The 22,700-nt window shown below is 39.9% G+C and overlaps 1 protein-coding gene across 1 annotated transcript in view; it reads left to right on the top strand.

The window, feature by feature from the left end:
* LOC136441281 (hemicentin-1-like) overlaps window positions 1-22,700 on the top strand; it is a 141,503-nt gene that overhangs the window by 18,245 nt on the left and 100,558 nt on the right. Inside the window, exons 3-13 of the mRNA XM_066437478.1 lie at window positions 3,803-3,919; window positions 4,688-4,810; window positions 10,407-10,578; window positions 12,244-12,468; window positions 13,960-14,223; window positions 14,582-14,726; window positions 15,831-15,952; window positions 16,954-17,065; window positions 18,015-18,087; window positions 20,706-20,796; window positions 21,276-21,424. Coding sequence (XP_066293575.1) covers window positions 3,803-3,919; window positions 4,688-4,810; window positions 10,407-10,578; window positions 12,244-12,468; window positions 13,960-14,223; window positions 14,582-14,726; window positions 15,831-15,952; window positions 16,954-17,065; window positions 18,015-18,087; window positions 20,706-20,796; window positions 21,276-21,424 — 1,593 coding nt within the window. The remainder of the gene's footprint in view (window positions 1-3,802; window positions 3,920-4,687; window positions 4,811-10,406; window positions 10,579-12,243; window positions 12,469-13,959; window positions 14,224-14,581; window positions 14,727-15,830; window positions 15,953-16,953; window positions 17,066-18,014; window positions 18,088-20,705; window positions 20,797-21,275; window positions 21,425-22,700) is intronic.

The following is a 22,700-nucleotide window of genomic DNA, read 5'->3' as shown; positions in this document are numbered from 1 at the left end:
TCTGGAGATTCCAAATAGCTACTGTATTCCCTAATGTAAACTGACTGGTGTTACAATATGTTGCGCCCAACAGTATGTTGGGCTCAACATAATAAAGCAATACTGTATGATTTTGGTAATGACAGACAACAATTGGCATGTGACTGATAGTGTTAATTTTTCTATTGAACATCATCCTGTCAGCAGTGCAGATTTTGACGGGACATCTACACAGTTTAGATTGCGAACTAACATCTCAAGCGCTCGTACAGCTGGAAGCGATTTGTCAAACTGCGGTAGACGCCAACAACAGCTGACCTCTTATGATATCTTGGACTGGTTACTACTACGCGTGCGAGTAACATTCCAGACATTCCAACCTGGCATAGCTCAGGTTTACAGATTTATTGGCACGCTTCTGAATCCTCGCCAAAATGTAACCTTACTACCCTACTGTTCACCAATCTTCTGAATTCTGATACAGTCAAACCTGTCCAAGGTGACCACCCGGGGGGCCGAGCAAAAATGGTCGTGATGGACAGGTGGTCGCCATGAAGAGGATTCTACTCACAACATGTTTCCAGGTCGAGGTGTTCAAATACAGTGTACTATGTCTACTACATGTACATGTAGATGGATGGAAAATTATGTGATTTCAGACAGCATGACCTCACCAGGTTCAGTTCGCATTGACAGAAATATCCTACAAAATTACATTTTCCGTTATCGTTGTAATATTTGTATACCATTACATCGTGTACAAATTTTCGTCATAATATTGACTAAAAAACAATGTTTGCCTCGATCTCGCTGCGTTTCACAAGTTATGTTAAGTTTACACACACACACACACACACACACACACACACGCACATAAAATCTAAGTTTTAAGGCCAAAGACAAATCCCTAGAAAACACCTGCTGACCCCAGCCTTTTTTGGGGCGCCGACTGCTGGATAAAAGGGGCAAAAACTATTCGATCTGACAACTGAAGGATGAAAACAGAACGCTTTGATATCGCTGCCGAGCTCACGACCGCATCGAAGAGTGCAGCAGAACGCACAGTGTCAGCGATTACAAGCAAGCAGAGCCCAATGAAGATTTGTGAGATTCATGGATATAAAAAGAAAATAAGAATATTAATTTTCATCAATAACAAGAGTATTCTAAATGTTCATACACAGAAGCATCATGTTTTAGAAAGGTCGGCGATATGCCAATCTGGGCCGCGCCGAAACCAACATGGCATCGGGGACCAAGGAACAACATGTCTCGACTGATGTTTTGCCTGTAGCAAAGTCATTTTTTGGTGGAATTTGGTAAGAGGCAGACTAATTTTTGTTGAAAATAGAATAAATGGATAGTAATTTCTGTAGAATCTGACTTTTTGACGCCATCCACTGCGTAATCGTTTTGAAAATTGAGTTTAAACCGAACCAAGCTTGCGGTTTTAACTATGAGATTACGATGGGCACAACAACAACATCAATATTACAGTATTCACCAACCTTTGTATTTATAATGTCTATAGTTGGAACGTTTTATTAAAACACTGCATGGAGGAATTGATGCTATTCCATATATTTTTGTCGGTCAAGGTCTTTTAAGCGAAATCGGACAGCAAAATCTGAAATTGATGTGGTCGCCATGGGCAGGGACAAGGTTCTGTGCAGTCCCAATTCGTGGCGGTCGTGTTGGACAAGTGGTCGTCGCCTTGGACAGGCCGCTTTTAATGCTTGTGCCTATGGGGGAAATTTTCGGGACCGAGAAAAAGCGGTCGCCATGGCCAGGTGGTCGCGTTGGAGGGGTGGTCGCCTAGGCAGGCTTGACTGTCACTCACAGTATATCAGTTCAGGTGATTGACTTGATCTCAGTTCACTACTACAATGTGCAACAATTACAAAATGAAGTATAGACGGATTCACACTTTCTGTGTTTGTGGGTCCAACAAACTGAAAACTAGTATTAGTAATCAACCAGCCCTGCTTCTTTAACCCATGTATTTGTAGGTGAAGCAGGGTTGGTAAATTACTGTCACACGAGTCCACACGACATCAAGGCTGGTTCATTGTAGGGTTGATGATAGAAAATTGCGAAACCATAACTGCTGGCCAAGACATGGAAAAGAAAGTTGTTTCTCTACAGAAAAGCTGTGTGCTTTGGCTCCCAGTGATGAGTCTCCATGGGGGTGGTGAGCTGGGCATCTTCAAATTATTGCACCATTCGGATAATTGCACAAAATATGCTGACAAATGGGATGTGCTTTTAAGCAGCTTCTAGTAATTTCTATTGTATATGAAATTGAAGGGTAATATTATAAGAAGGTTGGGTGTGTTTTAAGTGAATGGTATTGATTTCTGGAACATAAATAAACTTTTCATGTATCAATGTGTTTACTTTTCTTTTTCTTGTTACATGTATGTTGTGATGCTGTCATCCTTCAGGAGTTCCATGTTTGGTGCGAACCTTTGACTGAGTTGGTCCCAGTTCAAGATATAAACCTCTTGTAAAATCCTTTGTGCCACGAATATCCATATTGCTGTTATTGAAAAGGATAAACTGTACATGTAATGCGGGCAACAACACGATATCGAGTGTGTTGCACAGGGGCCCGGCAATTTCATGTGTGTGAGTTTGCTGTTTTTGAGGCGTGCTGTGTCCCTGGACTGCTATCAATGCCTAACTGAGAACTCTGGAAGTATACCATAGGCTTCTTTCCATCAAAATAGCATTCTAAGATTTCAGTCCCATTGGTGACGGAAATTAGCCTCCTTTTAACTTTTTTTGGGGAAAGACACGCTTAGCTGGGCAACAAAGTGTGTACCAGGATGCAAAGACACATGCCTGGTGGGAACGATGGGCAACATGTTCTCTGGGTGTGAAGAATCTGCATGAAAACTTGTGTGTGACAGTGAAAACATGAAGTCCCTTAGATATGACCTACTGTCAGTACACCTTGACCTGAACAATTAGATTACCATGTGTTCTTCCATGATGATGGAAACAGTTAACAGAATGTTTGTTTGGACTTTTGTTATCTCATGCAAAGAACCTACTCCAGTGAAAGGATTGTGAAGATGGTGCTAATTTTTTAGGCCTGTACAATATTAGGAAATGTCTTGAAAAGCTCTTTTTGAAAGTAACAAATGAAAGCCCTTGTCAAAGAAAGGGACCCAGAGGTTAGATAGTGTATGAAAGTCTGAACATGTTTTTTTTTCAGGTTAACGTTGTATTAAGGTTTCCTCTCTGGCTAAATTCATTGGCATTTTGATTTTCCATTGTTTTCTCACTAATGAATTAAGAAAGAACTGTTGTAGCACTGAATATTACATGTAGCTTGTAATGGAATAATTCTAGATCTGATTTTTTTGACCATATGGATGACTTCATCAAATTTTATTGCCCTCTGATTGATTTCTAACTAGATAAAATACAGCACTTTGGTACATAACACTGCAATGAAACTTTTCCATGTGCATAATGTCAATGATCAAAGCTACAAATGTACGTTCGCACAAATTGATATCTAGTATGGCGTATCCATGAGTTGAAAGAAAAGGATATTCTTTATTAGGTAAAAACAGTTATTTTCTAATAACTACAGATGATAACAGAGAAGTACAATCACATGTAAATATCAATTTGTGCGAACATACGTTAGCACAAGCTAGTTTGATCACTATGCACATGGAAAAGATAGTTTCATTGAAGTGTTATATGCCGTAAGTACTGTATTTTCTCTTACAAGAAAATCATGTTAAAGGCAATAAAAAAGAAGATATCTGGTTCATATTACACTGACTTTACTATTCTTATTTCAAAGAAAGCTCTAGAGATTAGCTTGCCGTCGTCCTTCATCTATGTCTTCACTGACGCACGATCAAAAGATTACTACTTGAAGCCAGAAGCACTTAGACTTATTCAAGAAAAGCAGAGTCAGGTGAGGATACATGATTACAGTTATTTCTAGTAGCAGATGATGATTTTTAACATTATTAGTAAGATGTCACTCTTCACAGTCACGCAAGGCTTGTGGTTGTGCCAATAAGCGTTACAGTTTGAAGTATAGTTGCATGCAAAATTATTCACCCCCTTCACATTTTGGAAATTGTGGCAAAGTGATGATGTCGAGGAACAATACAACTGCAGAATACTACTAAATCATATAAGTGGTAAACAGATAGTTTATTACAGTCACAGGGCAAAAGTCGAGATTTATTTCACAGTTCATCCAAACTTGCAACTTTCACACATAAAGCATGTTGTGAAATTGTTCACCCCCCCAAGAGGGTCTTTCTTCAGTACTTAAAGCAGCCCCTGAGCTACAATGACCTGCCGCAAACGGTAACGATATACGATGTCACAAGTTTCTTGCAGCTCTATTTGGGAATTCTGTCCCATTTCTCGCCGGTTATGGTCTCCAGCTCAGCAATGTTCTAAGGTCTTCGTGCCATAACAGCTTTCTTCAGATCCCACCAGAATTTGAAATGATGTGCCTTAGGTTGACATTAATATAGGTGTATGCTCAGTATTAGCTACACTGTACATGTAGTGTTACATTATTCTTATACTCAAAGCAACCCTTGTGTACTCATGACACCAGCAATTTGGTCAGAAGTGCCAATTCACTGCATGTATTTTATGTGGTGGAACAAAGTTCAGCAATCTCCGAATAAAGATGAGCTTTCATGGTAATTTGTACATATAGGTGGTGTTTGTCCTGACTGGAGACTGTGGGAACCGGACCCACCCTGGCTACCGTGCCTTCGAGGATATTGCTGCCACAAGTTCTGGGCAGGTGTTCCATCTGGAGAAAAAGGATGTCAACCAGGTAACTTTTCTCTAGTTAATTGTTCAGATTAGGGGTGGGGACCGGTACCATGACGTGGTACATGACATGTACGAAACCGGTATTTCTTGCAGGACCTGTTCAAAAGAACAGAACCAGGAAAAATCAGAGGACTGGTTTTGGACCAATTTTAAAATGACTAATAATGGTGGCTCTGAATAGAGAATCACTGCATAGTGCAGCGGCTCATGCCACAAAATATAGCACTTGTACCAAGCACTCGTACAACTGTCATGCACATAAGAAATAAAGCTAACAAGATTGGCAATGAAAAACAAACATTGCCATGGGCATGGCGACGGTGGTTGTTGCTGCTGTTCTTTTCATTTTTACTGTACCCCACATAGTGGGTTTACGGAAAAGGCTGGGCTGTCTACCTGGCCTGTCTAGCTGACCTATCTGCCACGTCAGGCGACTCAGGTCTCCCCATTCATATCCCCACAAACTGTAATACACATATGCAGCTGCGCCCTTTAATGGAATGCATCCAAGCTAGGAAAGGGAATGTTACACCGACACCCAACCACCCCTCCTCCTTGAGTTGGACCGACTGGATAACTGGGGAATTGTGCCAACTCTGTTTCTCCCCAACGAACCCCTTGGTATCACCTTGACAGAGGTGGGAGGGGACTGGCTACTGTATTAATGCCTGTGTTGTCTGTGTCTTACTTTTAGCTTCTTATTTGCGTTATATGAAGCTGAAATAGCACAGTACCAGTTTGCATGGTTACTAGAACTACAGTACACATGTATATGCCAATTATTCGTATCCTTTTTTTCTGTATATCTCGTTTATCTGTATAAAATTCCAAAACACCAAACCATGAACCATTCACTCAATTAAAAACAATGAATAACTGTATAGCCCATCCTCGATAAAGTTCGGTTTATTGTATAAAATCTTGTCCGGTTATATCGTAAAATAATCCACAACTACAGGCTAAATTTTGGGTTTTCATTGTAGTTTGGAGTGGGGACGCCGTCTACAGTTTGACAATAGCACTCTTTTGTTTCTTGCTATTGTTATGCTTGCAAACAATCGATATCGGTGACTTGAACGTGCGTTGATCTCATCAAAAACCTGTTTTTCAAGACTGAAACGTCGAAAGTCAGCAAAAATGCGTAAAGAAAAATGAGATTTTTGCCCTCTACGCTGTAATTTGCCGCGATTTGCCACATCGGCTTTTAAGTGAATGCCCACAAATGCCCACTCTGGCGAAGTCCGCGCTGCACGAATCTAATTTTTTTAGCTTGGAATATGTTCAGGCTGTGCTCCCATTAATTTGCTCTAGAGCAATGCTTGTTTTGTTAAACAGCGAAAACGACGTAACGTGCCTCTCCCGTGAAAATACCCTCTAACGTAATATGACCTATTTACGTGCGGGACCAGTTAACGTCCAGTTTGGGTCAAGTCCACATGCCGCAGTGTATTATGTCAAAACCTGTTCTCATGAGCAACAAGAGTTCTACGACCTCATACCTTCGCCAAATGATTTTGACCTTTATGACTGACGTATTAGGAGTGTTTTTCATCAATCAAAAATCATACCAGTTGATCCTCCTCACCCAAATAACACAAGTTGTCCAAACCTCCTTGTTATGATTATGAGCTTAACAAAGAAGGTTATGCTAACATTTTTCATCAATAATGCAAATAAGCTCCTTATTAGCATAATTTGATTCAATGGTGTTCACATTCACACAACTTCTAAATGCCACAAGTATGAAATTGCCGTTATTTACTAGTATGGAATGATAGTAATTTCTCATTAATTATGCAAATTAGGCCTACATTTGCATAATTTCTATCTATTGACATTCCTCTCTTCCTCAGTTACAAATGTCACATATTTGAATAGTCATATCATGGAACACAGCAGGTTTTTAAAATTGCCTCATTAATTATAATCTGATTTGCAAAATTATCATCCAATCATACAAAGCATCACGTAAGCTATCTACATACCAAAAATCATGACCATCCATCAAGCCCATCTCGAGTTATAGTATTTTCTCATTAATTATGTAAATGAGGTTTTCATTTGCATAGCTGATATCTATTAATATTTCTCTCTTCCTCAGTTACACAGGCTTTCTTTTAAACCGGGCAACAGGGGCGGCGCGCCCTCTTGTTCCCGGCCTGCGCCCTCTTGTCAAAATGCCGATTGAACCATGGTCGCACTTAGGCCATGTTCCATGTCTATGCAACATTCCTCAAAAATCGGCAAGCAGCAGAAAAATACCTGGTTCATTGTAGCACAACTACATTTGAAAACATTGTGTGGGGGTTGTTTCACATCCCGTGAGTATTATTTAGTCCCAAAACCGATTTAAAAAAGGCAGAACTTTGTTTGTTGACAGCACTCTACTCTACTCTCAGAGCACATGGCCTGACGAAATATTCTGCATTTTATTTCAACAAAATCGGCGATCCAGTCGAAAAATGGCGGCTTCATTTTAGCAATATTAACCATAAAAATACAGTATATGGTGTTATTTCACTTTTGGTGTTGGTTATTGAGTCCCAAACCCGGCGAATCGCTGCTATTCTTCAGGATCGCTGCTACAATTATGTACGAGGCACTCTTCCGGGCCGCCATTTTGTTTTTCTGTTTACAGTGAGCCTAGACAGAAAATAGCCTCACATTTCACTGCAGATTACGGGCTTTAAAATTTGATGTCTTGAGCATGAAAAAAAGTATCAATCTTTTAGAAAACTACATTATAGAAGGATTCAATATTTATTTGAAAGTTCAAAGGATCATGTTTATTTTCGTTTATTCAGATGTGGTTTTTGAGGTCAATATTTTCTTTGAATCTGCGGCTTGGAATGTCAGTTGTATGCTGTAGTGGAACGTTCCATTTTCTTAGACTGAAAGGGGCCAATTCAAGCACTTAGACCTAGAGGTTTTGCAGGAAACTTTTTAGTGTATGTTGGGATTTTGATGTGTAAAATGCTTAGAAAATTCATAACATTCTATATTAGAAAATGCACAGGTTTCTGTTGTCTTCTTTTTTTATAGTTTTTGATGTGTTATTCCATCAAGTTGAAAAAAAATAACGTTATTTATTGATAGATGTAATGAGGTTTTGCCCAATGTTTTCCATTATGATTTGCCTCAAGTTCCAAGTAGAAAATACATGACTTGGAGTTGTGTATACTATTTCTCTTGTTGAATTTGAAGGCACCGTTGGCCCCCGGTAAGGGGTCATAGCGTGGAACCTATGCCCATTTTTTTTTTAAATTCAGAAATTTTGTCAGTTTATATCCTACATGAGGTTGTTTGCATTTTTCATATATATGTGACAGGGATGAATGTAGTGTCCTTTGCCTACCTGATTGCATCTTCTTTCCCAAGAGCAGATGATGAAGATTAAGCAAAAGCCAGCAAGATATGTCAGAAAGATATGTAATAAAGGTGTATGTGTTTTCAAAATAGTGTTGGCTTGAAGATTTTTCCTGCCTCTTTTGTTTGTGATTGTAGGTAAAAAGTAAACCTGAAGTTGCAGGAAATGGCCTCCAATTGTACTTGAAACAGCCTAAATGCTAAAGCTTCTTCCTCCGGAGCTCCTTCCTTCCTTCTGCCACCTCCCCCCCCCCAACTAACTCTACCTTATTCTGGTAGAAGAAAACAACAGATTTAGCTTAATAATATCGGTCTTGCTCTGTGACAAACAATGTTACACAATAAAGTACATGTATGTGTATCATGGTTCAATCTTTGTTATGTTTGGATTTTAGGAGTACAATTGTATTACAATTCTAAGCAAACAACAATGGCTCAACACTTGATTTTTGAAGTTTCATGAGTTAAAATTTGTCTCTCAGATAGCCTCAGAATGTCCCATTTAAGCTGCAATTTTTCAAAGGCTTCACACCGGGGTAGGGGGGGGAAACCCGCCTTCCACACCATCCCCCCCCTCGGTCGCTTCGCTCCCGAGACATAGTGTGCTCCCTCTTGTACTTATTTTCTAGAAAAACCCCTGGTTACATATGTCACATGTTTGCGAGTCCTATCATGGAAATTGATGGATGTATAAACTTTCCACATTAATTATGCAAATTAGTTACTGATTTGCATAATAAGTATCCAATCATGTACATCATCGCTCAAGCTATGTACTTGCAAAAAATCATGACCTTCCATCAAGCCCTTCTTGAGTTATTCCCTTTCAAAGTCTGAAGCAAAACCTGCCCCTGCAGTTCCAAAAAAGTTGCTAGGGGGCCCAAACCTATACCACTTACTCTCTGCCCAACGAGCTATCTACCACTCAAAAATCAGTTCCATAGCATGTTCCGTAACAAGCCGCTAGGGGGCCCAAAATCTAATCATTTTCAGGTTTCATCGAGACCTACCAACATACCAAATACCAAGACAATCCTTCCAAGAATTCTCGACTTACCGTGTTCGCTAACAGACACACAGACATGCTCGGTATTCCCATGCTGTGGCACTGCATTAATGACTGTTCTTACTCATATAAGGCCGTGTATATCCAACTTTTGTCTCCCTCAACCACATTCCACACCAATGAATACAGCTGGCTGACAGCCAATTTGTCCCTGGCAGTAACTGACGTTTCCTGCCTGCCTCATGACCCCTCATGACCAACTTAGCACCCCTCTACCCGTATCAATATCCCTTGAAACAACACAGCCCACACGTCGCAACCAGAACGCATAGTATGAGCATACAATTTAACACATTTTTACACTTTTCTCGTTAATTATGCAAAGTACTTCGCCCAAAATCTAATCATCTTGAGATTTCCCACATACACACGGACACACCAAATACGACAACAAACCATCCAGGCGTTCTCGACTTATCCTGTTCACTAACAGACACACAGACATGCATCAAAAAATAACCTTCGCGACGAAATTTCGTCGCGAAGGTAATAAAGGACGTCATAAGTATGATCCTTAGCCATCTCTCTCTTTTATACAAAACAATGAAAAAGGTTTACGTCCAACAGAATAAACTCCTGAACCAGTAACAACAAGTTGCACGGAAGCGTTTTGCATGACGTATTTCATATGTAATTCTACACCGCATACTTCATGTTTTTCTTACACGATAGCTAGTATCTTTTAAAAGTAGCTGACGTTAAACCTTTTTTTGATATTCAGACTATCGATGGTGATTCGAGGTTTGAAACTCTTAGTCTTACCAGTTTTAGGAAGGTTTGATACAACCTAGCGACTCCAGCACCGGAGGTTAATTTTTGCACGGCAAAACATTATGGCCATGCGTTTATTACGTGAACGCCACGTGCAGCAAATGTCTGGAAAATTCACAAATCATTATTGTTTTCTTCCATCGCGTCAAGCAAGTGGCGGGACAAACATAGTAATTTTACTATCATTTGTCTGTAGACCAGTTTAGACAGTTAATGTGCATTTTTTTCTGGTCTATGTTCTTCAAGCATAGCGCTAGAAGGGAAAAGACTGAAGTGGACGATAATAGGTAAGCCTAGCAGTATGAGGTTTCTTTTACCCTTCCTTCTTTCTTTTGTCATATCATCCACGACATATTATAAATGTCTTTCTTAACAGTGTTGTTTTATCACACAGGTGTTAAACTTTGTCCGTGTATCCCTGCAAGCCCGCAAAGTCAACTTAGTAGCTCAGGACCACAACCAGGGTGGGGTACATGAGTTGGTTATACCAGTCGACAACCAGTTAAGAGAGATCACAGTTTCAGTCAGTGGTCAGAACCCAGCCGTCACAGTCAAGGACCCCACAGGTAGATGATGTTTCTGAATACCACACTGCAGTACATGAAGTACACATTCCACCTTTTGACATTGTTGATCTGAATGATGAAACTATGCAACCCTATTTTGCTCTGCACAACTTAGTTACTCATGGGAGCTGCCTACTGCTGTGTGCAGCAGGGTGTAAAACTGTAAAATCAATGGCAGATCAGGGCTGAACATAATGAATTTATTGAAATGGAGGGTCTTTCTTTGCATGGTTGATTCATGCCTGTGGCATAGTTTTCCTGCCACTTCACTGAAATCTTTTGAATCAGCTTTTTGTTTGGTTTGCTATAAGTGGTTAATGCTGTTATCAACATCCTTCAAGCTGATGTTTAATCATCCCATTTCACATAAGCATGTTCCGTTGAACACATTAGTTATTGTAGAATGGAAGTTAAAAACGAGCACATGGTTGGTAGTATGGTGGAGAGTCAAATACTGATGCAATATAACATGATTTTTTTTCATCAAATAAGTAGAAATTTGGCACAATCGTAAAGACACATGTTTTTTTGAGACTGAAATATAAATGTATCTTTAGTTAGTTTTTGATGAGCAATTTGTTGATCTCAAGATGACCACCTCCACCCAGTCCACCAGAAGCTAAGAGCAGTACATGTACAATGGATGCTCAAATATAGATTTTCCTCGCTGCTTCGTAACAGCTCGAAACATGGCCGCCACTATCTGCCACTATCAGGCATGGTGACATTAAACTAGCAGCATTCATGTATTGCATAGCGCGGACACTGATCTTTAAAATGATACTGTAAACACATGGAAATATAATATTTTGGGTCAACAAGAGTGAGTGATAGACACACAAGGCCATTTTTATTTTCAGTGGGTTTATATTTTGAAATACCGAAAGATTTTCCCAATTTAGCGGTTAAGTGCAGGTTTCTAGTGTCAATGTGTAATCAGTCACTTCTATGTGTGCGGTCTGAGACGTTGAGCTACTTTTACTGACGATCTCTTTTCAATATTGTGGGCTCAATTGCTCACAAAATATTTTGTTTTTGACACTATGGAGCAAAAGTTTTTAGCCATAACCCTTTTTTTGTGGAGGGTGTGTGTTCATACAGTACTTTTTGGGGGGGGGGGGGGGGGGTAATGCCTGAAGAAAATATGATCAGGTACATTAGTAGCTATCTGATGATTTTTGTTATATGTCAGTAATCATAAATGATATACATGTACAACAATTTTCCTTGATCACTTGCTTCAAGTTCCAAGTAGAAAATGCAAGTGTACATTTTCACTTGTTGAATGTGAAAGCACCGTGGCCCCCAGTTAAGGGTCATAGCGAGGAACCCATGCCCAATTCTTAAACATTACTATTATATTTTATCGAAGTCACGAGGAAGATCATGATTTGAACAAGCTATGTACTGTTCTTCTAGCTGATCAATATTTATATTCTTAATAGGTTTGGTCCTCAGGCATGATTGAATAAATACAACCTACCTGCTTATTATCTTATTTCCATTGGACAGTTGTATGGACAGAGTTTAGCTTGACTGTCAATTTAGATTGTGTAAGATTTGACCCTTGTGTGGACAACCTAACTTTTGGCTGTGGTTGCTTACTGGGCAACATGGCCTCACTCACTCGCTCGCTCATTCACTCACTCACTCTTGTTTGTCCAGGTTTAGTCTTGTCTGAAGGCAATGGTTTGAGTACTCTGCTGCAACTTGAGTCTGTGTTGGTGGTGAATGTGAAGTCCCCCATGCCTGGCCCATGGACATTAAAGGCCAGCAGCACAGGTCTCCACACACTTAGGGTCACTGGCCTGAGTCCACTTGACTTCACTCATGGCTTCTCAAGAAAACCAACAAGAAACATCACAGCAACTTCACCAAGACCTATCCTGGGTAAGTGATTACCATTTAAATGTACTACAACTTACAAGTTACATGTGATCCATTTCAAGTCATCGAGAGGTTATGTTTGTAAATTCTTTGTAATCATTTGTCTAGAAGATTTCATAGTTTGGAAGTAATTTCAATTTTCAATTTTATACCTAGAAAGGCAACATTTTCGAGAAACTGCATGATCTTCCCCTTCCATTAACCACAAAAGAAATATGTCACTGCATAAATTATGCAAATTGGGTCCTCATTAGCATAACTCACATTCTGTTTTTCCTAGTATTTAGTATTTCCTGCAGAAAGTATGCAAATGAGATCCTCATTAGCATGAAGTTTGGATACCACCCCACACACACATACATGTACCACCTACTGATGTCTGTGTGTAAGGAGCAAGCACAGTTCTTTTTGCACAATAGTGTGTGTGATCACGAATCATGATGACATTGACCCTTTAAAATGAGTTTCTTTCAACTCCAGCTTAGTGCTTTGTGTTGCCGTGGCAACAGGGAAACATGTTTCAGCTGCCAGGCCACATCGAGAGTTCTATGGAGTTTTCTTTTCCTTCTATCTGTGAGAGAAAGTAGGCTTGACACTGACAGGCCTTATTTTACAAAGAAAGTTTGTCACTGGACTTTGCAACTACGTTTATCCCTTATTACGACTTCTTTACAATTTCTAAACTTTGACGTTTACTCCTAAGAAAGTCTGAAACCAATTCCCTTCCCATTCTTCAACAGTTGGAGATTTCCAACCATAGGGATCCAAATAAATTCAGATTGTAAGAAAGAGCAAACTCGTTAGTTTCTGTCAGTATCTAAGTTGTTATCGATTTCAAGGGCGAAATGCAAATGCTCCCCCTCCGCTTGAGGGCACGCCATAATTTGATTCCAGAATAGAACGCATTTGGTTTGATTTATTTTGTAATTTTGGGTCTAGAATTAAGTTCACGATTGGTCTCCCGTTTATGACCTCCAAGTTTCCCGTCAATATATTGACCCAAAGTGATATACAGATCAAACCTCAAATTTTCGAACTGACAGCCATAGCGAACCATTTGCCGTTTTGAGGCAGTTGTAAGTACCATGACCCCTGGGTATCAGGACTACTTACAACAAAGCCTGTTGCTTCAGTTTAAAACTAAGTAAGTTCATCATCTTATTGGATGCATGATTGTCATTAGCTTTAAATTTTACTCCTCTAGAATTTACTCCTCAAGCGGTTTGGGAGCATTTGCATATTGCTATAAGTGGTTACCTGGGTTTAGAAATAAGTTGCGCCAAGCAAATTGTGCTTAAGTGGCGCGATTGCGCAACCGGGTATTTCGAGCGCTGTATAGACATTTTATCCCAATGCCCTAATTCTGAAAAAAATTATAAACTCACTGTCTCAGATAACAACGTACTGGGTGGGTTTTGAGGCAAAAAAAATGAAGGTACTAGTACATTTATTTGAGAGGTGAGAGTACAAATTTTTCGTCTCTTTCCACTCCAGGTATTCCAACATATGTGGTTCTGAATGCAACAGGATTGATACCACCTGGTGTTATCAACAAACTGGAACTCATCAACTTACAAGGGCTGTCCTTGATAGAGGTGCCCGTATTTCCACACCCACAGCAGCTGTACAGCTCTGTGTACAATGTCAGTGGTATCCTACCGCCAGAAGGCTTCTTCTACCTCCGAGTCTCTGGAGTCGACGTGGACAACTTCATATTCCAGCGAATCACACCCTCAGCCCTCAATGCAGAGATACCAGGTAGGTAATGAAAATGATTCTGTTCCTGTTGGCAAAGCTTATCTTGGCAGCCAAAGGGTTTTATACAATATATTTCAAGCCTTTGTACTTTGATGCAATGGATGGTCCCAATATTTGAGCATATACCGGTACCTCAAACTTCAAACAGGTTTTGTTTCATCATGAAAAAGAAAGATGCGTTTTTTCCCCCCATTGTGCTGAATGTAAATGTAAGAACCCAGGATCATGCGTAGAGCTGTTGTCTGAATTTAAAATTATTTCCCGATATTTGAGTTGTGCACCTTATATCTGGGTGAGGCTGAGGACTTATTGATCACCCCTCATGGTCCCATCCTCATCCAAATATCCATTATTGTAGCTGAACCGGTGGTCAGTATGGTAGAAAGACAACCTGGCTACTACGAGCAGACAGCAACTGTGGTGTGCAATGTGCAAAGTGTTGTGCCTTTTACTGTTCAGTGGAGTAAAGATGGGAAAAGGCTTGGCTCAGACTTATACTTCAGGTGGGTTGCATTTACAAATTCCTTACAGAGGATGTTAAAGATGTTAAAGTTTGAAAGCATGTACATGTACAGTAAATCCATAAGAACAACATGTATGCTACAATCCATTTATATACAAAATTTGAAAACCTAGACACTGAAAAATGTACAAATCATACTTCCCGTTTCTGATGCCTGTCGCCAGGTGATCAAGATAATGTCCTTTTCGTCATGTCATAGAACATGATAGTCGGTTCGCAACCTGGCTCTTGGACTAAAAAGAAAACAATGTTATTTTGAGAAACAGAAAAGCAAATATTATGATAAGTTCTTTCATGGATGTTTCAATGACTAAGCATTATTTGCTTCTCGAAATAACTTCTTTGCAAGTCGCAGTACCAGGTTCTGAATTGGCTAGCCTGTTTACTATTGGGTCATGGTATGGAACTTAACTTGATTACCTAGTGACAGGAATCTGAAAGTATAATTAGTAAGATTTGATGTTCAATAACATCAGGAAGGGTGTTGATTTTGTACAAACGTCTATGTTCGTTGAATAGTACTTACGATGGTTGCTTGTTATTAGTAACTGATGTAGTAAGAACATACTTGGGTAAGAAGTGCATTGATGCGGTTCATGAACCTTTCATCCCCTCCATTAAAACCGCCAAACGCTTTGAGATGTTTTCGTGAATGTACATTCTGATTTTGTGCTACACTAGACAGAGTGCCTTGAGCTTTTGTACTTTTTCTGTCTTCAGAAGTTGGTGTTGAGTTTATGTAAAGCAAACACTCATTATCATTTGTGAAATTCTGTTTCTTGACACAACAATAATTTTGCAGGCAAATTACAGCTATGTGCATGGACTACATGTATGTTTAGTTGCCTTTCTAAGTAGCAACAAGCATGGCTGACTTATGCATAAGATCATTACAAAATCCATCTCACTGATATACTTATTTCTTCAAAAATGGGATATTGAAGGAAGTATGCTTACAACATTAACATGTTCTCCCAATTTAGCAAAGCAAAGACATGCTAACTTATAATTTTCACATCTATTTTTCTTCTGTGCCTGATAACTTTACCTATGAAATGAAAATATTACTGATTGTGTTATACAGGGAGTCCACCAATGTGACTTGGGAGATACTTGATGTGTCTATTGCAGCTGAGGGCATGTATGCATGTAAAGCTTTCAGTATTGCTGGAGCGGGAAAAGCCCAGACTTTCTTGGATGTGAGAGGTGGGAAAGAGGTTAATGTTATGACGATGACCAGAACAGTCACAAAAAATGTTAACTCAACACAAAAAATTTGGACACTTGAATTCGGCCAATATTTGTACAGTAATATACATATCATTGGAAAACTTGTTTATTGCGCATTACCGTGATATTAATGGAGAATGGCACCCGATACAAGTCAAGTAAGTCATGTGATATTCCATTTGTTATGACTGAACATCCATGCGTTAAGCACCATAGCTACATACATGTATATATATATGTGAGGTCACAAAAATGAATTTCCCTTGATCATAAGTGGTTTTTTTAATGATAAGTGTTTCGTGTTTTATCAATCTAAAGCTTGTATATTTTCTTTTAAAAGAATTACTTCGTCTGATATGATCTCGCTTTGTGCAATGTCCATTCCAATCTTAGGACCGCATGCGACTGTAGGCCTTAACGGTTTCCCTGTGCTGTTTTAGGTTATATGATAGCCCCCAGCCGGGTGTAATACCTGTCTTAGAACTAATGCTACTGGCCCTCAGCTGGGCCTTGTGTTATTTCCCCCACCGGGAGAGTTGACACCTTTCAAACCACCTTCTACCCATCCCTTGTCAACATTCCTTGCGCATGACTGAAAGTGTATTTCCTTGAAGTATAGACTGTCAATTCAAGATATGGGTAGAAGGTGGTTTGAAAGGTGTCAACTGTGCCGGCGGGGGGAATAACACAAGGCCCAGCTGAGGGGCAGTAGCATTTAGACAGGGATTGCAAGGGCCGGCAACAAGAACCTCGTCCCCATGTGGGGTCACAATGTTGAAGAATTATCTGGAAACTACGTACAGCGCCTTTTTCCTGGGTGTGAATCAGCGATGCACAACAGGCATTTTTACACTGTGTTGGAGGAGGTATTTGTGTGACACTCGCAGAGCCAGCTCTGGTGCCCGACCCTTTGAATGTACCATCATGACAAATTTGGTATCTTTGTTAATTGTTGAACTTAAACCTCTGTTCCTCAGAGCCACCACCAATCATTGTTAGAACCATTGCTGGCAGTGCACCACCTGGAGGGAATGCTGTACTCTCATGCATTGTCACTAGCGAGACTCCTTTTAATTTGACATGGAAAAGGTATGCATTTATTCTTGTCAGTTTTTCAACTGTTCTGCAGTTAATTCTTAAGTTCATGACAAGTCACCTAGTTAAGCTAATTATATTTCACTTATACCACCATGAATGAATGAATGATTTCTTACTGTAAATCACTTTAATACAGCCGCAGGGCAAATATAGCGGTTGGGGGAAAATGCAGTAGGTCAGGGCACATAATTTTAAAGTTTGGAGCAAACATTACTGTCTCAAATACATTTGTATTAGTAATAAAATATTTGCGATGATGAAATTTTAGCTGTTGAGTAGTGACCATTAGATCAGCTAAGATTAAGTTATAGTTAACAAATCAAGAATTACAGTATTGTTTTTGGTAATTTTTCTTCAGCTAATAAAGCTGTTACAGTGCATAATTATTTTCTTATTATTATGCATGTTTCAAGATTATGCCACAGCAAGTAATTTTTATGGATGACATCAGCGCGCTCATTAATTTTTGCCGGATTTCAAAACAAAAAACAAGAAATTTCATTGCCCTCCTATGGTGATCAACATGCCAAAAATTGGCAAATATGTAATAAACAAAAATATGAATGATCATGATGGTATGACAAGCTGTTTTCTGCATTTGTTCTAGTTAACTGAGCTGTATACACATCTTCAAGGGCAGTCTAATGTTGAATCAAGGAGGTTTTTATATTATGTATGAAACCTCATTGGTTGAATACAGGAATAAAAGACCTGTTGGTCATGATATCATGTTTTTTCGCCTCAATTCCTGTTTAACAAGATTTATGATCTCAAAATTTGAATATATAGGAACCTTGTTTTTTTCCCCACCATATTTTTTTTTCCTTTCTCATTAGTTTTTGAGTCTGCAGAGGATGTCATCCATAAAATTTACTTGCTGTGGTCTTATATAGAAAGTTGGAACAAATGTGATTATTTTGGATAAATTCTTTTTTTTCAGGGACAGAGAGCTGCTACAATTCTTACTATTGCCTCACATGGAACAGCTGGCCAATGGATCCTTGAAGATTCAGGTCTGTTGGTTACTCAATTGATCAAAATTCTTAACTTACTTATTAATAAGATGACCATAATGCAGTTCATGTGGAGCAACGGGAAACATAGCCTGGTCCCAGTCTCTAGGGGTCGGCTTAGGTGTGTTTTACCGACCCAGTCTGCTTTATTGAACCGTTTCTGATAGCCTTTTTACTTTGGCTGCCACCCTACTTCCGCTACCACCCTACTTCTGCTGCCACCCTACTTTCGCCGCCGCCCTAGAGATTGGCCCAGTTGCAATACGGGCCCCATTCAAGGCGCTTGAGATACATGCGTCCAATAGGATCAGAGCAGACTGATCTAATTATTCTGCTGAGCTCCGATTGGCGTGCTAGGTTGGTGCATGTTTTCAGCTGTTCGGTCCCTCTGCTCATTACCATATCTAACATGGCCGCCATCTAAGACGAGTGACGCACAAGCTGCAGAAAATATTGTTTCCAATGCTCTCTTCTTGCTAAACTAGCTTAAAATTCAAGCTACATGTACACTGGGTCCCCGATGCCCAACTGATCTCAGGGCTGTCACTCTGGAAACTAACGTGAAAGGACAGCTATTTATAGTCATCGTCAACATGGTACACTCTGCGGAAACATGAGATCTGCTGCAAGTTAGCCGAGCAAGATCCTTCATAATATGATATTTCAGTTTGTATGGATTAGAGAATTTGTAACAACAACCTTCAGTATTTACTTGTGCTTCTTAACAAGGTATAGATTGATCCCTGGTATTAAAACACAAAAGAGCACATTGCTACATGATGCAACCAACATGTTTCGGTAGCCAATCATCCTGCACAAACAGACGCTGATTTGCCGCCGTGGGCAGCTCCCATGTCCAATCGCACTGTCAGGCCGCGGAACTTGGAGGGCCATAAATCGAGAGGAATTTCTACAGTGTCCGACCATACCCTGGGTGGCGAGCTAATCTAATCCAAGGCTGTAAACCAAAACCCTGAGCGGGCTAAGCTGTCAGGGCAGGCGGGGGTCACTCCCAGCGCCGTAGAGATATCGGGAGTATGGTTTCCAGGCTACAGGCAACATTGCTGATATTGCACACATTTTCAAAATACAATGCAAATAGTTTTGGGAGTATGGCGACCTCATACCTCCATGAAATATTGTAATGAGTTCTTTTAAATTTTATACATGGGGATTACCACCGTAGCACATTTTGTATGCAAAATATTCACATACCCCTTACTTAGTTAGCCTCTACCAGGCCCCGCGGATGGCTGGGAAAATAGTAGAAATTTGCCAAATAGATTGAATAGTATGATAAGGTACATGTAGTTGGGTACGGAGAGGGTCCAATCTGCCATCCTAGGGCCTGTCATGTCTCGGTGCGTTCTTTGATGTCCACTAGCTAATCGCTATCTGATAGGTGCTAAGTAGCTAAATGATCCTTTTATTGCTCTTATAGCAGACCGGGACAGAACAGACAAGCCCAGAACATGTAACAGGAAGTGCCTTGTCTGTCATCTGAATTCGTTTTTGTCCATCAAAGCAACACTCAAACACATTGGGTTGGCAAAAGAAAAGTACAAATCTCATTTGATATTACATTAAAAAAAAATTCTCTAGAGAGCACGGAACGTTCCGCCGTTGCAAAGGCACTAGACTGATGGAATCACTTGACTATGGGCACTGGTCAGAGTTCGTGCCGTGCATATAATTAAACAATTTAGGCTCCGCCCAGATGCACACTGTTACAACAGTCGTACCTTAAAGAACTTGTTGCATGTTTGCTATCCTTCGCTGATCAACAAGGCAGAATTTGGGTTGTAATTTTCCAAAATGGCATCCAAACCGCACGACCATGCATTGATCAGCAGCAGATGATGTTTCTACCAAAAACTTAAGGTTTTAAGAAGAATTTTAGACATTTTAGTGAGTTTTTAAGGGCTAGAAAATCACCTGGAATAGTCAACTCCAAAGCTACTGCCTTTGTTCAGAAAATATAGAATATTGGTAAAATACTATGTACATGTAGGTTGTGGAGTCTCCTTTTATCCAGTATCTCCACACCCTGCAGAACATACAGTTAAAAGTGTTTAAGTCAACCACTCCTTTGAAATTTTTACTACCGGTACATGTAATGTGATGTGAACCAGGAAAGTTGTCAGTTCTCAACGTCTTTCACTTTGACATCTGCACATCATATCTCCACTGAATCTCCCTGCACTCACGGGGGTGAAAGCTGTTGCCCCATGCAACTGGGAAAGGTTAAAGTTTTCACCTTTGGCAGGTGGTTGTCATGTGAATGTGGTCATCTTACCAGGTTTGACTGTATTTATGCCTTCCACTACTTAAAAGCTACAACCTGTAGGTACTTTTGTGGATAACTCATGAAAAATAGAGGTTTTGTTTTTGGCATGTCTCTGTGTTTCTGCAAATTTGTGGTCAGCATAAGTGGTCACCTCTGAAAGGAATGTGATGATACATGTACATGTATCTGTTATGTGCATACATGTACAGTAGGTCTTTAGAAGATGGTGACTTTCCTTGGTACTGTGGCAGAAATTGGTTTTAATATCTTGTCTTCTGGACAAACTTTACAAAATGTATGAAACTAATTGATATTTGTGTTTTTTGTCTAGGTCAAGGACACAGCAGATGAAGGGCAATATGAGTGTATTGCAGCTAATGAAGGAGGTCTTGTGTCAGGAATGGTATATCTGGCTGTACAAAGTAAGCACCAATGAAATGCATGTCGATCTTAATAATTATTGTTGACTTGAATATATTAAGTTTTTAAAGATCACTAACAGTAAAAACTCAGAAATATCAGCTCATATAACATCTAATAGTATGCAAAATTTATAGATAGGAAAAAGGTTTTAAGAAAAAAGGTGCAGATTTTGATAGAAACAACAAAAGGTGTGAATTGGTGCACTTTCCATAATGGCATTAAACCTTAATCCAATGCAACCTTAAAGAATATTCAAAACAAAGATGGCAAAATTTCCGGAGACACACACATACATGCACGCAAACACACACGCAAACACACTCAGAACAATATCCCCATGAAAAAGTCTTTTTTCATGGAGATAATGATGGTTTATTCTTTTGCTAGATTGGTGTCAATTCATAAAAGCATCGAATTTTGGTAAACTAGCGTTATGTGTACTTTCAGCTGCTTACAAGATCACTTTGTTATTTTCTAGCACCACCTGTGGTAACTATGACTGATGATGTGACCACCTTCGTTACAAAGGACAATGTCACAATTGTATGTACAGCCAAAGGTTACCCCAAGCCAGGCATCATGTGGCTGCATAATGGACAACTGCTCCTTCCAGGTGCTCATTATCAGGTAAGGTATCACTTTGGGATACGTATATGTACTGGCTCACACTACTATTAGTAGTACTAATCAGAGGGAGTGAAAGACCCAGAAAATTTGGGTCAAGTGTGGCTGGGGAATGAAAATAGGTGGTTTTTGAGATTGTGTTTAAAGCAAATCAAGGATGTAAAACGTTAAAGGTGGAGAGGGACATTGTTGTTACATTTGCGTTTTATGATACAGTAGAATCCGCTTAACTGCACCACCCATTTGTCAGCGTTTTTGGTGCAATTATCCGGCTGGTGCAATTATGCGAAATGCCCAGCTGGACCGCACCACCATGGTCGGGGGGTATATTGTTAGTCAGAAACACTTAGCACAAAGAAAACATGACCTTTTGCTGAAAATAAAGAAATGACTACGAAACTGTTTTGATTTTGCATTCTTTCATATTTCCATGCGATCTACCGCATTAAAATACAACACACGTAACGTTACAGGGGAGGCATTCTTAAACATCGTCATGCGATAACAGTTTCTGTGTTACATTACGTAGAGTACAGTTGTCGATTTACGTAAGTCATGTACCGCCATGAAACTAGGAATGGAAACTAAATCTTAGTTACTGATTACGGATGTCTGGACAGATTTGACTGTCCACACCATAGTAGTGAATTGCACAATGTATCCAGTAGGTAAATATGGTTAGATGACTTACATGTATAGATCAGTGACAGATCATTCTCCTTATAGCAGAGCTGAACCCGCGTTAACCTCGTTCCGGTGAATGCAGGAAGTTTCTACAACGCAGATTCAGCTCTGCCATGAAATGATGTGACAGATGATCACGTCAGCACCGCACCGCCAAAAGCGACTGCTATGTCCGCCTACGCGTCTGTAGCCCTTGCCGAGTCGCTGTGTGGTTTCCGACTAGATGTACGTAAAGACGCCGGTCTTTTATTATTGCAGTAGTATGTGACAATAGCACTGCCGGGAACCTCTAACCAATGACAACACCCCATGTCATCCTTACTTTAACGCGAAATCAAATCCTCGCGAACTTGAATGCATTCACAGTAATAAGACCAATCTTTATTGAGTACAGCATGCTGTCTGCCAAAGTGTAATGCCACATTTGGTAGGCGTGCGTCTCTTAATGGTTCCGACACGCACCGGGACCCGCCCGGGACCTCCCATACGATGCCTATCAACGTGACTGTCAATGGAGACCGCCTTCTTTTGTTACTCAAATTCAGTCAAAACAGTTTTAAACATATTGCCTGTATTGCGCCTTTACACCGGCAGG

Source organism: Branchiostoma lanceolatum, chromosome 9, assembly GCF_035083965.1.
Source record: "Branchiostoma lanceolatum isolate klBraLanc5 chromosome 9, klBraLanc5.hap2, whole genome shotgun sequence".
Lineage (NCBI taxonomy): Eukaryota > Metazoa > Chordata > Leptocardii > Amphioxiformes > Branchiostomatidae > Branchiostoma > Branchiostoma lanceolatum.
Note: the sequence above shows the minus strand (reverse complement) of the source record. Positions and strands in the feature narration are given on the sequence as shown.